Source organism: Bufo gargarizans, chromosome 5 (genome assembly GCF_014858855.1).
Source record: "Bufo gargarizans isolate SCDJY-AF-19 chromosome 5, ASM1485885v1, whole genome shotgun sequence".
NCBI classification, from domain to species: Eukaryota; Metazoa; Chordata; class Amphibia; order Anura; family Bufonidae; genus Bufo; species Bufo gargarizans.
Genome location: NC_058084.1, coordinates 356,101,584 through 356,120,226, shown reverse-complemented (window position 1 = coordinate 356,120,226; position 18,643 = coordinate 356,101,584). Strand labels below are relative to the sequence as shown.

The window sequence follows — 18,643 nt, the reverse complement described above, 5'->3', positions numbered from 1 at the left end:
CATTAGGGCTGGACGTATCCGTTCGGGGCCGCTTGTGAGAGCCTTCAAACGGAACTCCCAAGCGTAGCCCCGAACGCAAGTGTGAAAGTAGCCTAAAAGGTATGGTGTTTTATTAATCACAAAATATAAAAGACAAATGTCACATTAAAAGGAAAGGTGGCAGAGAGAAACACCATCATGGCAGTACACAGACTAAGAATAGGAGTATATTACAAAGTCTTATATAGAAAATTTGTACGGATATGTCCGATATATAGTACAGCAATAACAAGTGTCAAATACCCATGGTGACAGTCAGCATCGGTTAAATGAGAAATAAAATTAATGTAGTACCAGGGAGCGAAATCACCATGCAGCAATTTCTAGTTTTTCCATGTAAGGGAACGTATGTGATTTCGCCCCCTGGTACTACATTAGTTTTATTTCTCATTTAACCGGTGCTGACTGTCACCATGGGTATTTGACACTTGTTATTGCTGTACTATAATTAGGACATATCCGTACAAATTTTCTTTCCTTTTAATGTGACATTTGTCTTTTATATTTTGTGATAAATAAAATACCATACCTTTTACATGTACTTTTTGAGCTCTATTATTTATTTAAGTCTTGTTCTTTGCTTAGGAGCTTGTACTAGGATATTTTGTAGCAGGACCCCCAATTTAGCCACAATACTTATTGATGTACTACTGGTGAAGTCTTGGCATGTGGGCCGCTTTTGGTCTTTTGCCTGCATTCACTTATGGTTTGATCTGAGGTCTAATGAAAAATATGTTTTTCTTATTGTCCTCCTCTAAAACCTAGGTGCGTCTTAGGGGCAGGCGCGTCTTATAAGGTGAAAAATACAGTAACTAAAATAATTGACCTTATTGAATATAGAAATCAGTAATTTTTATATTTTTTTTCTCCCTTATACTTATAATATAAAGCCTCATAAACCTGGTGATCTTATCTAAGATAATATAATAACATAGTACAGATTTATTGCTGTCATTAAGGCCTCATGCACACGGCCGTTGTGCAGCCGTTCCGTGCATTGGGGACCGCAGTTGCGGTCCCCAATGCACGGGCAACATCCGTGCAGCGGGCCGGACCCATTCAACTTGAATGGGTCCGTGGCCTGTTCGCACTGCAAACAAATATGACATGTCATATTTGTTTGCGGTGCGGAACAACAGAAAGAAACACCACGGAAGCACTCCATAGTGCTTCCGGTCTTCCGTTCCGTGACTCCGTTACGCATCTCCAAAATTATGATGGGGGTGCACCCGGCCAGCGGCCGTGAATTGCCGACCCGCCGTTTGCGGGCCGCAGTATGGCCACAGCCGCCCAACGACCGTGTGCATGAGGCCTAAGAGAAACTAAGTCAGAGTCTTGCAGTTATGATATCTTTTAGCTCTATACAGATAGATTTCAGTGAATAACTCAGTGGCTATCCAAATTTTTTTATTTTTTTTTGGGCACAAGTTAGCGAAAATATTTTTTTGTTTTTTTCACAAAGTCTCCCTTTCCGCTAACTTGTGACAAAAAGTTCAATCTTTCATGGACTCAATATGCCCCTCAGCGACTACCTTGGGGTGTCTTCTTTCCAAAATGGGGTCAGTTGTGGGGTGTTTGTACTGCCCTGGCATTTGAGGGTCTCCGCAATCATTACATGTATGGCCAGCATTAGGAGTTTCTGCTATTCTCCTTAAATTGAGCATACGGGTAATGAGATTTTTTTTTTTCGTTCAGGCTCTGGGCTGAAAGAAAAAATGAACGGCACAGATTTCTTCATTCGCATCGATCAATGTGGATGAAAAAATCTCTGCAAAAAAATGTGCAAAAAAAAAAGAGGGGAAAGGCGTCTGCCAGGACATAGGAGCTCTGCCCAACATCCAAACCCACTCAGCCCGTATACCCTGGCAAACTCAATTTCTCCATTCACATCAATCGATGTGGATGAATATACAAAGTGTTTGCCAAAGCATATGAACACCGCCCCTCAGCTCATAAGCCTCGGCAAACGTATCTTTTTTACTGCAGATGAGAAATCTCTTCTTGCAGCGCCGCATACACCGACTTTTGTGTAATCTGACAGCAGCGCAATGCTTCTGTCAGAATGCACATCAGTGCTGCAGCTGGTTGATCACTTGGTCCACCTAGAAGGAAAAAAAATAAAAAAAAAACAGGCAGCAACGCAATAAATTTATTAACAGCCACTTCACCAGGTTGTACGGCAGTGCTGGTACTAGGTCCAGGATGGGCTGCGCTGCTGGTGTATGCCTCACCACGTAATCAGACAGTGCCAGCCCCACTCTGCTGCCCTTGAAGCGGATCCTGCGCAACCTGTGGTCTAGCAACACAGGGCCGGGTACGCCTGGTGGTATCAGGGACCTCAACCTCCTCATCCGAACTTTGGGTCAGAGAGCCACTGCTTTCTACAGGTTCATATTCTAACCCGCTGGATTCGTCAGATGAGGGTTCCCATTCCTCATCCGACTGGGTCAGAAGCCTGTAGGCCTCTTCAGAAGAATACCCCTTCCTTGCCATTTGGTCAACTAAATTTAGGGGGTATTCCCTGAGACTACCCAAGAAACAAAAACCAAGCCTGTCTTACAAATGGGAGGCTAGCGAAGTACAGGAAGCCGCTGCGATTGAAAAAAAATATCAAAACTGATTTTTTTTATTTTATTGCCGCAGCGCTTGTGTAGTGATTGTGCAGTGATCAAAAAAATATTTGTCACTGTGGCGGGGCGGGCGTGGGTGAACGCACGTGTGGGCAACCGATCAGGCCTGATCGGGCAAACACTGCGTTTTGGGTGGAGGGCGAGCTAAGGTGACACTAATACTATTATAGATCTGACTGTGATCAGTTCTGATCACTTACAGATACTATAAAAGTACCAATGCTGATTAGCGATACGCTAATCAGCGAATCAGTGACTGCGGTGCTGTGGGCTGGGCGCTAACTGAAGCTAACTACCTACCAAAGGGGCCTAAACTAACCTAAACCTAACAGTCAATACTGGTGAAAAAAAGATTTGACAGTTTACACTGATGACATTTTTTTCCCCTTTCACTAGTGATTGACAGGGGTGATCAAGGGGTTAATTGGGGTGATGGGGGAGTGATCTGGGGCTAAATATGTAGTGCTTGGTGTACTCACTGTGATCTGTGCAGCACAGAAGCCATTTAACACATTATATTAAGAAATATAATGTGTTATATGGCTGGTGGTTCGTTATTTTAAAAGTAGCCAACCTGCTAGCGCTGATCATTGGCTGGCAGGCTGGTGACCAACTCCTTGTGTGCCTTTTGCCGACCCGCACTGCGCATGTGCGGGCCAAATATGCGCGTCGTCTTGCGAGATCTGGAAAGGGCATTTTTAAATCAGGGCTATAATCTTGCTTCAATTGAAGATCAAATCACAAGAGCCACCAGGATACCCAGAAGTCAACTTCTCCAATACAAGAAAAAAAAAGAAAAGAACCACTGTATATCTCTGGTTGTGACCTAGAACCCACAACCTGAGGTGCTTAGGAAAAGTGCTAAAAAATTGGGATGACCAGATGAAAATAATTTTCTCAGACCCACCCTTGCCTTGTTACCGACAACCTCCAAATCTGAAAACTGTTCTAATCAGGAGTTTATGGCCATGTACCACACAGAAAGGGACCTGTTCCCATGTAATGACGACAGACAAGATCTGGATCCCCAACACACAGCAGGACTATACGTTCCCTCCGACATTCACATGTTCTATACCCAGTGTTGTGTACCTGAAAATGTCATGTCTCTATGTTGGAGAGAGGACAGAAACTTAAAGCAAGGATGAGGTACCACTGCCACACAATTAAAAAAGAAGGTCCATTTTCCAGTGGCTAAGCATTTTTGTAGCCCAAGACACAATGAAGAACATACAGTAATAGTGGTCATATTAAAAGGCAGTTTCAAATCCCAAACAGCCATTGGAATTTGGGAATACAGAATTTTGACATTATTGGGCACATACATAACTGGACTACATTTGTCCCAAGGATTTATTATGGCACACTACAAGATCTAAAGAATCTGCTCCAGACATAGTGGGGGCACCAGGTCTCTGAGATATCAATCTAGAGACCATAAAACCTTCACGCTGCTTATCCTATAGACTTGAATAGGAATGAGCCATCCCATTGAAATGAATGGGACGGCTTGTAATCACACATGCTCACCGCTGCAACTTTGACAGAGAACAGGGAAACAATGAAGGGAAGGCTGCGCTCTCACTGAGCGTGTCCTTTTCTTCAACCAGCTGATCTGATATTGATGACCTATCCAGAGGACCTGGCATCAATTTTAAAATCCCAGAAAACCCCTTTGAGGACGCTTTCTCAAGCTCTTTTTGACAGCCTGTTGTCTTTCAAATGCCCTGTTTCTTGTTTTTACTGTTTCTTCAGACTGTGGTATTAAGCCTGAGAAAGAGACATAAGTTGTCCATTAAAAGGTATCGTACCTGCAAGGCTCGTATTCTGCTTCTCTTAGTGAGAGCAATAAGCCTGTTTTCTACTGGCTAACACAGTACCACACTTTTTAAAGTAATATAGAGGGTTTCATGAGTTAAACTAAATCTGTCATTATGACTTTTGTCCACACTGTGGCAGTGTTGCTTAAGAAAATGTATTTTACACTACTGCTTTGCTGTGCTTGATGGGAAGGATTTCTCCCTTTTTTTTTTCTTTTTCCATGTAAAATGGGTGAATTGCATATCTCACAGTATGTACTACGGTAACATGGATAAATTGTGGCTAGTCAATGTTACATAATAATTTAACATGCTAATGACATAAGCAGATAGCCCTACTTTTTTTATATACATTTTTTGATACTTACAGGTTTGTGTTTTTGAACTCAGTAACATTAAACTATTTGCAGAATTATTTGCACCTGTCTTGTGAGTTTTTTTTTGTTTTGTTTTATTGCGATTTCTGGATAAATGGTTAATTGGTTGTACCAAGTTTACGCCCCTTCTCATGTCTTTATATAAATTATTTTATAATTTTTGCTGTTATGTGCAACTTACCTCAGGGTGCACCTAAATGGGGTGTTCATAGTACCTGGAAATCCCCTCTGAGCAGTTTTCAATTTGAGTATTCATTGAGCGAGACATATTAAGACTGGCCTTTCATGCACCAGTTTTTATCCATAATTCGTTGGATTAAAATGTTTCACATTTATTAAGACGCGCAAACACCTCTTAATAGATTTGAAACATTTGCCGTCCTTACATCAGTAATTGAAATCTATGCCTGCTATGAGCCGTAAAATTAGCTCAAGTTGCAGGTGTGATAGTAATTCTGTCAGTCTGCTGGAGACATGGCCCAATTTTCATGCCACTTTTGAAAAGTGGCAAGATGCAACGTAAATTGCAAATGATCCATGTATAGCATAAATTGCATTTTTACTAAACTATAAGGTAGCTCACTGTTTATGAGTTTTATGATGTTCTTTGGGAGCTTTATAAATCCTTATGCAGTGAGCTCCCTCTAGTGGTGGCTTCAGGCAGACCGAATTATATTCTGTTACTCTATGTCTATATGAAGGAAACCAGGAGATTTTGAGCTCAGTATCAAAAAACCAGAGCTCCATCCCCATAAAAATATTCTAGCTCTATTTAGAATACATGAAATTCAGTTCTAAATATAAACTTACCATATTTCACCTCTCACCATTCTGAACAATGTACTAACTGCAGACAGCGTCAGAGTTGAGCTAGCCACTCCGATGCCATCTATCACTACCTCTTGAGTGAAGACTCAAGGAACTAGTAGCGCATTCATGTATTTGATGACAGAACTATTGAGGCTGTGATATCGAGAATGGGGGGTGGATATGACGGCAGAGGGGGTAAAAACAGAGAAGCTAGAATCCAGGTAAGTACTCTGATTTAGAGATGAGAGAATCAATTCTAAAATACTCAAGTTTATTAGCAATTTCACAAAAATTCTGCTTTTAAACAAAGCCAACGTTTTAGAGATTTGATTTGGAGAGATCATGCAAATCGGCTCCCGCCATGTTATTTGTTAAAATAAGGAAGTGCAGGGAAGATAAAGATAGAGGATTACATGGCCCAGCAGGTTTGGCCCTTGCAGTCAGCCTCACAGCCAATCAGGAGACTTGATATTGACTTGTCTATTAGGCATAGGCACTAGGTACGATAAGTTCCCAAGCAGAAATATCATTCTGAGGTCAGCCTCTGATGTGATAGGACGTGTCTGTCCTATGAGACCCAGTCTATGGTCTTACAGGGACAGTGTTAGAGACTGGAAGGATAATTTTTGTTAGGTAGATTTCTTTACTTGATAGAAAGGTTTTAGCACAAGGGATGGTTGAGTTAGTTTCTGTGTCTTACAGAGTTTGAGCTATTCAATTACAGACTGTGTTGCACTGCACATTAGTGCTCTTTCTTTAATGTGCAGGAGCCAGCTATCAGCCCATTTAAAGGAAACCTGTCACCAGGATTTTGCGCATAGAGCTGGGGACATGGGCTTCTAGATGGCCACTTGCACATCTGCAATACCCAGTCCCCATAACTCTCTGTGCTTTTATTGTGTTAAAAAAACTTTTGATCGATATGCAAATGAACTTGATATGTGTCCTGTATCCGGAGATGAGTCCAGCGGAAAGGAGCCCAGCACCGCCCCCCGTCCTCCGAATCTCCTCCTTGCTGGCTGACATCACAGAGCTGGAGCGCCGAAACCTCGCGATGCGCGAGCTAGCGCATGCGCAGTGTCGGCATCATGTTCATTCCCTGTGCTGGCATCAGCACAGGGAACGAACTACGCATGCGCTAGCTCGCGCATCGCGAGATTTCGGCGCTCCAGCTCTGTGACGTCAGCCAGCAAGGAGGAGATTCGGAGGACGCGGGGCGGGGCTGGGCTCCTTTCCGCTGGACTCATCTCCGGATACAGGACACATATCAGGTTCATTTGCATATCAATAAATGCACAGAGAGTTATGGGGACAGGGTATTGCGGATGTGCTAGCGGCCATCTAGCAGCCCATGTCCCCAGCTCTATGCAAAAAATCCTGGTGACAGGTTCCCTTTAATATAAAAAAAACAACTAAATCTATTGCCTGATGATATTTCGAACACTGGGCTAGAGGGCCCACACTAGTAGGGTACCTGGGCCTTTAGGTCAGGGATGCAGGAGGAGGACTAATTTACTTTCATGGTGCACAAGCTGCTGGTCCCTAGTACAGTGACATTGGTATACAGAGCTGACTTCTGTGTCCACGCTGCACTAGTAAGCATCTGGCGCTGGTAAAGCTCGTCATGATGCTAGACAGAGCTATTATGTTACCAGTGCCCCTGCCCAGGAAATAGTTTAGGACTGTCGGACTGGAATAGGAGACTGGAGAGCACAGGGGCAGGCACAGGTCACCCTGTGTAGTCACAGCAGAGTGTGCAGTCTGAGATTTAGGAGGCTGAGTCGGAGCCTCTGAGGACAGACGTGTGAGCGTGTCAGTCAGGTCAGACTGTCTACATTATCTGTACTCACAGAGTTATCACAGTGTTGTCTGTGGTGTTACATAGGACTGCAGATGACATTTGTTATCTGCACTCAGAGAGATCACTGTAGTATCTGTGGTTTTACATAGGACTTCATGTAGCATATACTATATTATCTGTACTCAGAGAATTATGGTGTGGTATTACATAGGACTGCAGGTGACATCTACTAGTTGCTCTCAGAGAGTTATCACTGTGTTAGCTGTGGTGTTACATAGAACTGCTGGTAACATCTCACTTCCCCCCAATTCCTCTACATTCTTGTGTCCCTCAACTTATCATTTTGCTCTGGAAATTGAAGTTTCACAGCAGATGGAGTGCTGAAGGTTGGTGATCCGTAGGCTACAATATTGATATACGGTATGACAGTGCACAATACAGTTCTGTTTTGTGCAGTGTTCCTGTGTGTTAGGCTGGTGATACAAGACGATCTTGGGAACAACAAATGTCACGCAACCAAGGATTTCAGTGTAACAGTGCAGTCACAGAAATTATTGGGATCGCAGCGTGACTCGCGAGTTATTGAGACCCCAGAATCATGAAAAATCCAACTCTGCTAGTTATTTTTATTTTTAGCTTTATGACCTAGTGGACAGGAGTCTGTATGGCTAGTGTGCACAATCTTGACTAGCCACAGGAGCGGAGGCTGCATGGGAGGAGGAGGTTACAGGCAAGTAGTTGGTCGGGGGGAACCTTGTTCAAAAATTTGCTATGAGGTCCAGTCGTCTCTAGTTTCAACCCTGATAAGTGTACAAATAAGCATATTATACTGCTTCACCAACAGAGTATATTTTGGTTGCAGAAGTTGTCCAATTGTGCCTTTTTTCCCCTAAAAACTTGTTGCAAAGCTTCCACACTTAATAAGCGTACAAAAAGCATTTTTTCCAGAAGAACGGGTTGTGTATATTTTTACTGCAGAGGTCGTGTTATTGCAACATTTTTTTTTCCAAAAACCTGTTGCTAATTTTCTATAGTTAATACGTGTACAAATAAAGGGGCACATTTATTAAGACCAGCGTTTTAGAGGCCGGTCTTAATAAACCCCTAAGCTGGCGGTGGATCCGTCAAAGTTATGAAGAGGCGCAGGCCTCTTCATAACTTCAGCAGATCCTCCGCCAGTTCTAAATGTAAGACCGCTTCCTAGCTGTCTTACCTTTAGAACTTTTTCTACACCTGAAACACGCCCATGCCCACTTTTTTAGACGTGGCTTGAGTGGGAAGAAGTCGCAGATTGCGTATTTCAACATCATAAATGACCCTCAAAGTATTTTACTGTGTAAACAGCAGGGTATATTTTGGTTGCAGAGATTGAGCAATTGTTCCTTTTCTTCCCAATAACCTGTTGTAAATTTTCTACAGTTAATACAGTATACAATAAACTTGTTTTGCTGCATCAACCACAGATTATATTTTCCCTGCAGAGATTGAATTGAAAGAGGAAGGGAGAGAGAAAAACATTTATACATTTATTTATTTTTAAAGAGAGAAAGACATGTCCTAAGAGATCTCAGAATGTCATACATACATTTTCAGACCAGTTTGAGCACTTCTGATTTAGGTTTAGTGAATTAAATCTTCCAACCAGTTCTTTAGAATCAGACCTGATCCGTATTTCAAGAAATTTGCTCATCCCTATTTACGATTATTGACTAGGTGTTAGTTCCGTCTTTAAGCTGCTAGAGTACGCTGGTAATAACTTGCATGTCGCACAGGAAATGGTTCCCAGAGAACAGCTTTCGTGCTGTTTGCAACCATTCCTAGTGTGTGGATAGGGACAACAGACCGTCATAAAATTGTCTGCTGATGGATATAGAAGAATTTCTTTCTCTAGAAACTAAGGTTTTATGGGAAAACGTCTGTTGTTAATGGTAACGAATCAGTTAATAACATTATATTAGGGAATTGCGAGCTTGTTTATCACATTCCCATTTAGTGGCTGAATTGCCGGTCTGTAGTGCTTTACTGTGAAATGCAGAATCAGCAGAGCGAGTCCTTCATAACAATGGAGAGGACACAATGTGCTGGCATAATCGCAAAAGACTCTGCTTTGTCATTTCTGAGCTTCCTGTAAATCTCTATCCCGGGCAGCATTACACCCATGATTCATGGAGGCTTCTGGGTCATTTGTCACTGTGTAAACGTGGCTTTGTGTTTGATCTCTATTAAATGTGAAAAAGATTGGGAGTTTTTTCCATCTTAAATATTGTGGAACCGTCATTGAGAATTAGGACATAACAAAAAATAACATCCCTGTGCCCCCCATGAAATCTACTATGCTTAGGAGTATTTCCAAGACTTTAATACTGATGACCTAACCTCTGTATTGGTCATCAGTATCTGATCGATGGGGGTCCAACAACCGGGACTCTGACTGATCAGCTGTTTGAAAAGGCACCGGAGCCTCCGGTGAGCCTTTCCTATAGTGTGCAAGCACGGCCACCGCTGCGGGATTGCAGGGTGGTCGTAACCATGGATACCAGCAGTGTACACTCACCTAAAGAATTATTAGGAACACCTGTTCTATTTCTCATTAATGCGATTATCTAGTCAACCAATCACATGGCAGTTGCTTCAATGCATGTAGGGTTGTGGTCCTGGTCAAGACAATCTCCTGAACTCCAAACTGAATGTCAGAATGGGAAAGAAAGGTGATTTAAACAATTTTGAGCGTGGCATGGTTGTTGGTGCCAGACGGGCCGCTCTAAGTATTTCACAATCTGCTCAGTTACTGGGATTTTCACGCACAACCATTTCTAGGGTTTAGAAAGAATGGTGTGAAAAGGGAAAAACATCCAGTATGCGGCAGTCCTGTGGGCAAAAATGAGAACATGTATCCATCATGCCTTGTTACCACTGTGCAGGCTGGTGGTGGTGTAATGGTGTGGGGGATGTTTTCTGGGCACACTTTAGGCCCCTTAGTGCCAATTGGCCATCGTGTAAATGCCACAGGCTACCTGAGCATTGTTCTGACCATGTCCATCCCTTCATGACCACCATGTACCCATCCTCTGATGGCTACTTCCAGCAGGATAATGCACCATGTCACAAAGCTTGAATCATTTCAAATTGGTTTCTTGAACATGACAATGAGTTCACTGTACTAAAATGGCCCCCACAGTCACCAGATCTCAACCCAATAGAGCTTCTTTGGGATGTGGTGGAACGGGAGCTTCGTGCCCTGGATGTGCATCCCTCAAATCTCCATCAACTGCAAGATGCTATCCTATCAATATGGGCCAACATTTCTAAAGAATGCTATCAGCACCTTGTTGAATCAATGCCACGTAGAATTAAGATAGTTCTGAAGGCAAAAGGGGGTCCAACACCGTATTAGTATGGTGTTCCTAATAATTCTTTAGGTGAGTGTATATTGTGATGGAAAAATTAGTCAGGCCAGCAAAGAAAGGCAATATGGACAATCACAATAAATTAGTAAGTGCCTTGTTTTAACTTTGGCTACATAATAAATTTGCTGAAGTGAGACAACCCTTTTAAAACTAAATAAAGTGTTTTGAAGTCGCTGCTCTAGCATATTACTATTCCAAACAGTGCATGTATGGATCTCTACACAATCCATGTACCACTGTGATGCTCCATTATACAGCATATTCAGGCTTCTGCTTAAAAAATATGGAGGCGAACAGTTAATTAGAAGTAAATTTGTGTGTCTAACCTGATTTTTTGGGATCTTTCTTTCCATCTGCATGCCTTTACAAAATGTATATTTTCTCCATCCCTTCTTGATGAGTAAACAAGCTCCTCCTAGTGAGATGCTAAAGGTGAACTCCACAATCTAAGCTAGTCCAATGTCCCTTTGCTTCTATGACAGAAGCAGAAAAAGAAAAAGAAACTGCAGATGCATCTCCATCTTTCCTGTCGTCTATTTACTGCATTACTGTAGATTTGTTTTGGCTGAGGAGGTTTCTGAACATGTAAAGAGAGCCTGAAAGCCAGGAGAGGCGAGCTGCAGGGTGCTCGATGATGCTTCCTTTCATAAGACAATATTACAAAGTTTAATGTATTTTTATAAACTACTGATTTATGCCAAAAATAATAGCAATATGTAGACTTTAATATATGATCCTAATTACATGTTTAGCATTTTGCCAATTCTTTTTTTCTGCTGATTTTATCCTCTTTTTCTTAAGTATGTGCATTACCCCACTTCTGCTCTTCCTTCCTTCATACCAAATGCAGTCTCACTCTAAAAAAAACTGAGAAACTGAAGGAAACTGCAGCTGCATCCCCCACCTCCTTGTCTTCTCTTTATTCTATTACTGTCTATGGTTTGTTTGGTCTAAAGACGTGGTCACATTTACAGAAAGCCTGCAGGCAGGGAAAGACAAACCTCCAACTGCTTCCCATACTGAGATATAGTATATACAAGGTTTTTTGTATTCACATATATAGTCCGGATCAAAAGTTTAAGACCACTTGAAAAATTGCAAAAAAATCATATTTAGCATGGCTGGATCCGAAAAAGATTCCAAGTAGAGCTTCAACATGCAACAAAAAGAAATGGGAGTGAGACAAAACATTTTTTGAGCTTTCAATTTAATGAAAACAACGAATAAACCGAAACAGGCTGTTTTTCAGCTGATCAAAATTTTAGGACCACATGCCTTTAAAAGACCAAATCTGTGCAAAGATGTGGATTCATTGTCATTTTCTGTCAGGTAGTCACACGTTGTGATGGCAAAGGCCAAAAAACTCTCCTTTTTTGAACGTGGTCGGGTTGTTGAACTGCGTAAGCAGGGTCTTTCACAGCGCGCCATCGCTGCTGAGGTGGGATGCAGTAAGACAGTCATTTGGAATTTCTTAAATGATCCTAAGGGTTATGGAACAAAAAAGTCAAGTGGAAGACCCAAAAACATGTCCTCAGCACTGAGCTGGAGGATCCAATTGGCTGTTTGTCAAGACACTGGACGATCCTCGAGCCAAATTAAGGGCCTTACTGGTGCTGACTGCAGCCCCATAACCATCAGACGGCATCTGAGACTGAAGAGCTTCAAAAACAAAAAACGTCTTCAAAGACCTCGTCTCCTTGAACACCACAGAACTGCTCGTTTGGACTTTGCAAGAGGGCACCAAACATGGGACATTCAAAGGTGGAAGAAAGTTTTCTTCTCTGATGAGAAAAGAATTAACCTTGATGGCCCTGATGGTTTCCAACGTTACTGGCATGACAAGCAGATCCCACCTGAGATGTTTTCTACGCGCCACAGTCTAGGGGGCGCCATATTGGTCTGGGGTGCTTTTTCCTTCAGGTGGAACAATGGAGCTTCAGGAAGTGCAGGGGCGTCAAACGGATGTTGGCTATGTCCAGATGTTGCAGAGAGCATTCCTCATGACTGAGGGCCCTCGTCTGTGTGGTAACGACTGGGTGTTTCAACAGGACAACGCTACAGTACACAATGCCCGCAGGACAAGGGACTTATTCCAGGAGAATAACATCACTCTTTTAGTCCATCCTGCGTCCTGATCTAAATCCAATTGAGAACCTTTGGGGATGGATGGCAAGGGAAGTTTACAAAAATGGACAACAGTTCCAGACAGTAGATGGCCTTCGTGCGGCCGTCTTCACCACTTGGAGAAATGTTCCCACTCACCTCATGGAAACGTTTGCATCAAGCATGCCGAAACAAAATTTGGAAGTGATAAACAATAACGGCGGAGCTACTCATTACTGAGTTCATGTTTGGAAGTTGGATTTCTGTTTTTTTTTTTTTTTTTTGGAGGTGTGGTCCTAAACTTTTGATCAGCTGAAAAACAGCCTGTTTCCGTTTATTTGTTGTTTTCATTACATTGAATGCTCAAAGAATGTTTTGTCTCACTCCCATTTCTTCTTGTTGCATGTTGAAGCTAAATATAATTTTTGCCATTTTTCAAGTGGTCTTAAACTTTTGATCAGGACTGTACTATAGATTTATTTAGTTTGTCATTGTTCCTTCTCTGCTGACTTTATCCTTATCTTCTTAAGTATTCATATTACATTTCCCTGAAAGCAGTACATATGCTGAGCTAAAACAATTCTAGCAAAATTTGATTCTAAAACGTTTTTTCTCTGTGTGCTTTATTCTAGGCCAAAGCTCCAAGAATGTGAGTTCATCTCCCAGCATCGAGAGTTTGCCTGGAGGCTGTGACCACACAGATTCTCCTCCTCTGTCAGCTGGGAAGAAAGATTCCTTCTTCAGCAATATCTCGCGCTCTCGTTCTCATAGCAAATCCCAAGGGAAAAGGGAGTCTGTAAGTTCCGCTTGCTTGCACTAATGCTTCAGGTTTCATTTTTGCCTGCAAAGAGATACATGATGAAATTGTTAGAATTGTAATGGTTGTCAGAAAATGTAGATGGCAATCACATCTTGCGATCAGTTATTTTGAGGGTGAGGGCATATTCTGCAATGTGCAAATGTTTGAATTTATTTGATATGTATTCAATTAGTACTTTTTAAGGTTGAAATATATATATATATTTACAGGTACATGCCTTAAAGGAAATGTATTATCCAAAAATTAATTCTGGGGTAGGGCCCATACTAGATTTTGCTATGGAGCCCTATGATTTCTGTCTATGCCGCCTGGCAATCCCCTATACATACCTCCTTGTAGATATAGTTCTCCTGTCTGAGTGAAGTGCCACAACCAACTTTACTCTTAGTTTTGGAGAACCAGTGATCCATTTGGATCACTGATTCTGTTGGATACATTGTAATGCATTATTTCCATGCTAAGAAACTCCAGAAAAATAAGCAACTGCATAACAATTCTCCCCAAGCTAGAAGCTGATCAAAGAGATGAAGGGAGAACATGCACGATGAAAATAAGTTCTCACAAATAACCTTTTTGAATTTAATAAATATCAACTGGGTTGTCTGGAAATAATATCACTGGAATCAAAGGGCTTTTCCGAGACTTTTATACCAATCTATATTCTAGATGGGTCATCAGTAACCGATTCGAGGGGGTCTGACCCCAAGCACAGTGCTGTACATTGTATACTGTAGCAGCGATGCTCAGCGCTATTCACTTCTATGGGGCTGAGCTGCACCTTGGCCAAGTGACCAATGAACATGACATCACATTACCTAGGTTAAGCTGCGAGAAGGCCGCAGTGCTACTGCCAGTGCCTTCTTAAATAGGTGATCGAGGGGACCCCCATGATCAGATCAGAGGATAAGTCATCAGTTAAAGTATCTCGGAAAACCCCTTTAATATCAAATAGCTTTTTCAAAATTAGAGTATTTTCACAGAAACGGTGCCACAATTGTCTGGTATTTCAGCACACCCCCATTCAGGTTAAAGGGTTATTCCAAAATGTTGATATTTATGGCCTAAGCTTAGGATAGGTCATCATTATCAGATCTGTAGTGTCTGACTCCCCGTGGCATCCTTCTGATCAGGTGATTTTTTTTGTTTGCACGATTTGGCAAAGACAATGAGCTACCTGTCATGAAATTAGCCCGGCAAGAGACTCCATCATGTTCCCTAATGCCGAGAGCACATGAGGTAGAATGGGCCTTAAGCCACATTAATCCCCACAAAGCAGCTGGCGCTGATGAAGTTCCTGGAAAGGTCCTAAAAAACTGTGCTAATCATCTGAAAACAGTGTTTACCAGTATATGTAACAACTCACTAGAGCAGGCCATTGTCCCCACTTGCATGAAGTCCTCCACAATTGTCCCAATTCCAAAACAGGCAGGGGTGTAGACCTTAAGTGATTATCGCCTGGTGGCTCTCACTCATATTCTTATGAAGTGCTTTGAACAACTTGTCCTCAGGCACATGAAGAGCAAGATCTGCACCTACATGGACTAATACCAGTTTGCTTACAGAGCACATAGGTCAACTGTTTCACTTGCCCATCACACTGCACTGTCACACCTGGAACAGAGAGACAGCTATGTGCGGATGCTGTTCATTGATTATAGCTCCGCCTTTAACACCATCCCTCCCAACAAGTTGCCAACGAAACTTCACAACTTGGGTCTCAGCTCACACCTGTGCAACTGGATACTAGATTTTCTTACAAAAAGACCACAAATCGTACGCATGGGCAAGCACTTCTCTTCATCCTTAACACTAAACACTGGGGTACCGCAAGGCTGTGTGTTGAGCCCTCTCCTTTACTTCCTCTTCACAAATGACTGCAAACCTATTCATAATACCAATACCATTATAAAATTTGCAGATGACATGACCGTGATAGGCCTAATCTCCAATAATGATGAAACAGCCTATAGGAAAGAGGTTGAGAACCTAGAGAGATGGAGTAAGAACAACAACCTCATACTCAATACCAAGAAAACAAAGGAGCTGATTCTGGATTTTAGGAGGAAGAAACAAAAGGGACACCATCCCATTAGCATGAATGGTGGAAACGTGGAGATAGTTCAAAGTTTCAGATTTTTGTGAGTTTATTTTAGTCAGGACCTGTCATGGATAAAAAAAACACAACAGAAATTACCAAAAAAGGCCTTCAGAGGCTTCATTTTCTGAGGAGTCTGAAGAAAGCACAACTCCCAAAACAGTTGCTAGTCAATTTTTACAAGTGCACCATAGAATCTGTTATCACATACTGCATTACAGTGAGGTACTCTGGCTGCTCTTCTGAGGACAAGAAGACCCTCAAGCATATCATCAGAATGGCTGGAAGAATCACTGGTACTATGTTACCATCACTGGATGACATGGCAGAAACAGGGCAAAGATTATCTACGGGGATCCAACTCACCCTGACTGCAGCCTTTTCACTCTCCTACCCTCCGATAGGCGTCTTAGAGCCCTACTTGCCCGCACCACTAGGCTGAAGAACTGCTTTTACCCCAAAGCAATCAGTCTCCTAAATGCTCAGAGACTATTGCCCCTTCCTAGGATAGAAACTACCACAGACTGAAAGTGACTGCTGCATTCGTGACCCCAAAATGATCTCTTGTCTGCAGTGGTGTCTGAATCAGTTTGTATATATATTCATAAGCACTTCCTACTTTGCTCTTGCTATATATATGTACAGGTGAAACTCGAAACATTTGAATATTGTGCAAAAGTCCATTTATTTCAGTAATGCAAATGAAAGGAATTGCATTAACCACTTCAGCCCCGCTAGGTGAAACCCCCTTCATGACCAGGCCACTTTTTACACTTCGGCACTACACTACTTTCACCGTTTATCGCTCGGTCATGCAACTTACCACCCAAATGAATTTTACCTCCTTTTCTTCTCACTAATGGAGCTTTCATTTGGTGGTATTTTATTGCTGCTGACATTTTTACTTTTTTTGTTATTAATCAAAATGTAACGATTTTTTTGCAAAAAAATGACATTTTTCACTTTCAGCTGTGAAATTTTGCAAAAAAAACGACATCCATATATAAATTTTTCGCTAAATTTATAGTTCTACATGTCTTTGATAAAAAAAAAATGTTTGGGCAAAAAAAAAATGGTTTGGGTAAAAGTTATAGCATTTACAAACTATGGTACAAAAATGTGAATTTCCGCTTTTTGAAACGGCTCTGATTTTCTGAGCACCTGTCATGTTTCCTGAGGTTCTACAATGCCCAAACAGTAGAAAAACCCCACAAATGACCCCATTTCGGAAAGTAGACACCCTAAGGTATTCGCTGATGGGCATAGTGAGTTCATAGAACTTTTTATTTTTTGTCACAAGTTAGCGGAAAATGATGATGATTTTTTTTTTTTTTTTTTTTCTTACAAAGTCTCATATTCCACTAACTTGCGACAAAAAATAAAAAATTCTAGGAACTCACCATGCCCCTCACAGAATACCTTGGGGTGTCTTCTTTCCAAAATGGGGTCACTTGTGGCGTAGTTATACTGCCCTGGCAATTTAGGGGCCCAAATGTGTGAGAAGAACTTTGCAATCAAAATGTGTAAGAAATGACCGGTGAAATCTGAAAGGTGCACTTTGGAATATGCGCCCCTTTGCCCACCTTGGCAGCAAAAAAGTGTCACACATGTGGTATCGCCGTACTCAGGAGAAGTTGGGGAATGTGTTTTGGGGTGTCATTTTACATATACCCATGCTGGGTGAGAGAAATATCTTGGCAAAAGACAACTTTTCCCATTTTTTTATACAAAGTTGGCATTTGACCAAGATATTTTTCTCACCCAGCATGGGTATATGTAAAATGACACCCCAAAACACATTGCCCAACTTCTCCTGAGTACGGCGATAGCAGATGTGTCACACTTTTTTGCTGCCAAGGTGGGCAAAGGGGCACATATTCCAAAGTGCACCTTTCGGATTTTGCAGGGCATTTTTTACACATTTTGATTGCAAAGTTCTTCTCACACATTTGGGCCCCTAAATTGCCAGGGCAGTATAACTACGCCACAAGTGACCCCATTTTGGAAAGAAGACACCCTAAGGTATTCCGTGAGGGGCACTGCGAGTTCCTAGAATTTTTTATTTTTTGTCACAAGTTAGCGGAAAATGATGATTTTTTTTTTTTTCTCTTTTTTCCTTACAAAGTCTCATATTCCACTAACTTGCGACAAAAAATAAAAAATTCTAGGAACTCGCCATGCCCCTCACGGAATACCATGGGGTGTCTTCTTTCCAAAATGGGGTCACTTGTGGCGTAGTTATACTGCCCTGGCAATTTAGGGGCCCAAATGTGTGAGAAGTACTTTGCAATCAAAATCTGTAAAAAATGACCGGTGAAATCCGAAAGGTGCACTTTGGAATATGTGCCCCTTTGCCCACCTTGGCATCAAAAAAGTGTCACACATCTGGTATCGCCGTACTCAGGAGAAGTTGGGGAATGTGTTTTGGGCTGTCATTTTACATATACCCATGCTGGGTGAGAGAAATATCTTGGCAAAAGACAACTTTTCCAATTTTTTTATACAAAGTTGGCATTTGACCAAGATATTTTTCTCACCCAGCATGGGTATATGTAAAATGACACCCCAAAACACATTGCCCAACTTCTCCTGAGTACGGCGATACCAGATGTGTCACACTTTTTTGCTGCCAAGGTGGGCAAAGGGGCACATATTCCAAAGTGCACCTTTCGGATTTTGCAGGGCATTTTTTACACATTTTGATTGCAAAGTTCTTCTCACATATTTGGGCCCCTAAATTG

The 18,643-nt window shown here is 41.9% G+C and overlaps 1 protein-coding gene across 1 annotated transcript in view; it reads left to right on the top strand.

Moving 5' to 3' along the window:
• The window catches only part of TBC1D5 (TBC1 domain family member 5), a 603,675-nt gene that overhangs the window by 505,947 nt on the left and 79,085 nt on the right, over nt 1-18,643 (top strand). The window contains exon 19 of the mRNA XM_044293280.1: nt 13,620-13,783. Coding sequence (XP_044149215.1) covers nt 13,620-13,783 — 164 coding nt within the window. The remainder of the gene's footprint in view (nt 1-13,619; nt 13,784-18,643) is intronic.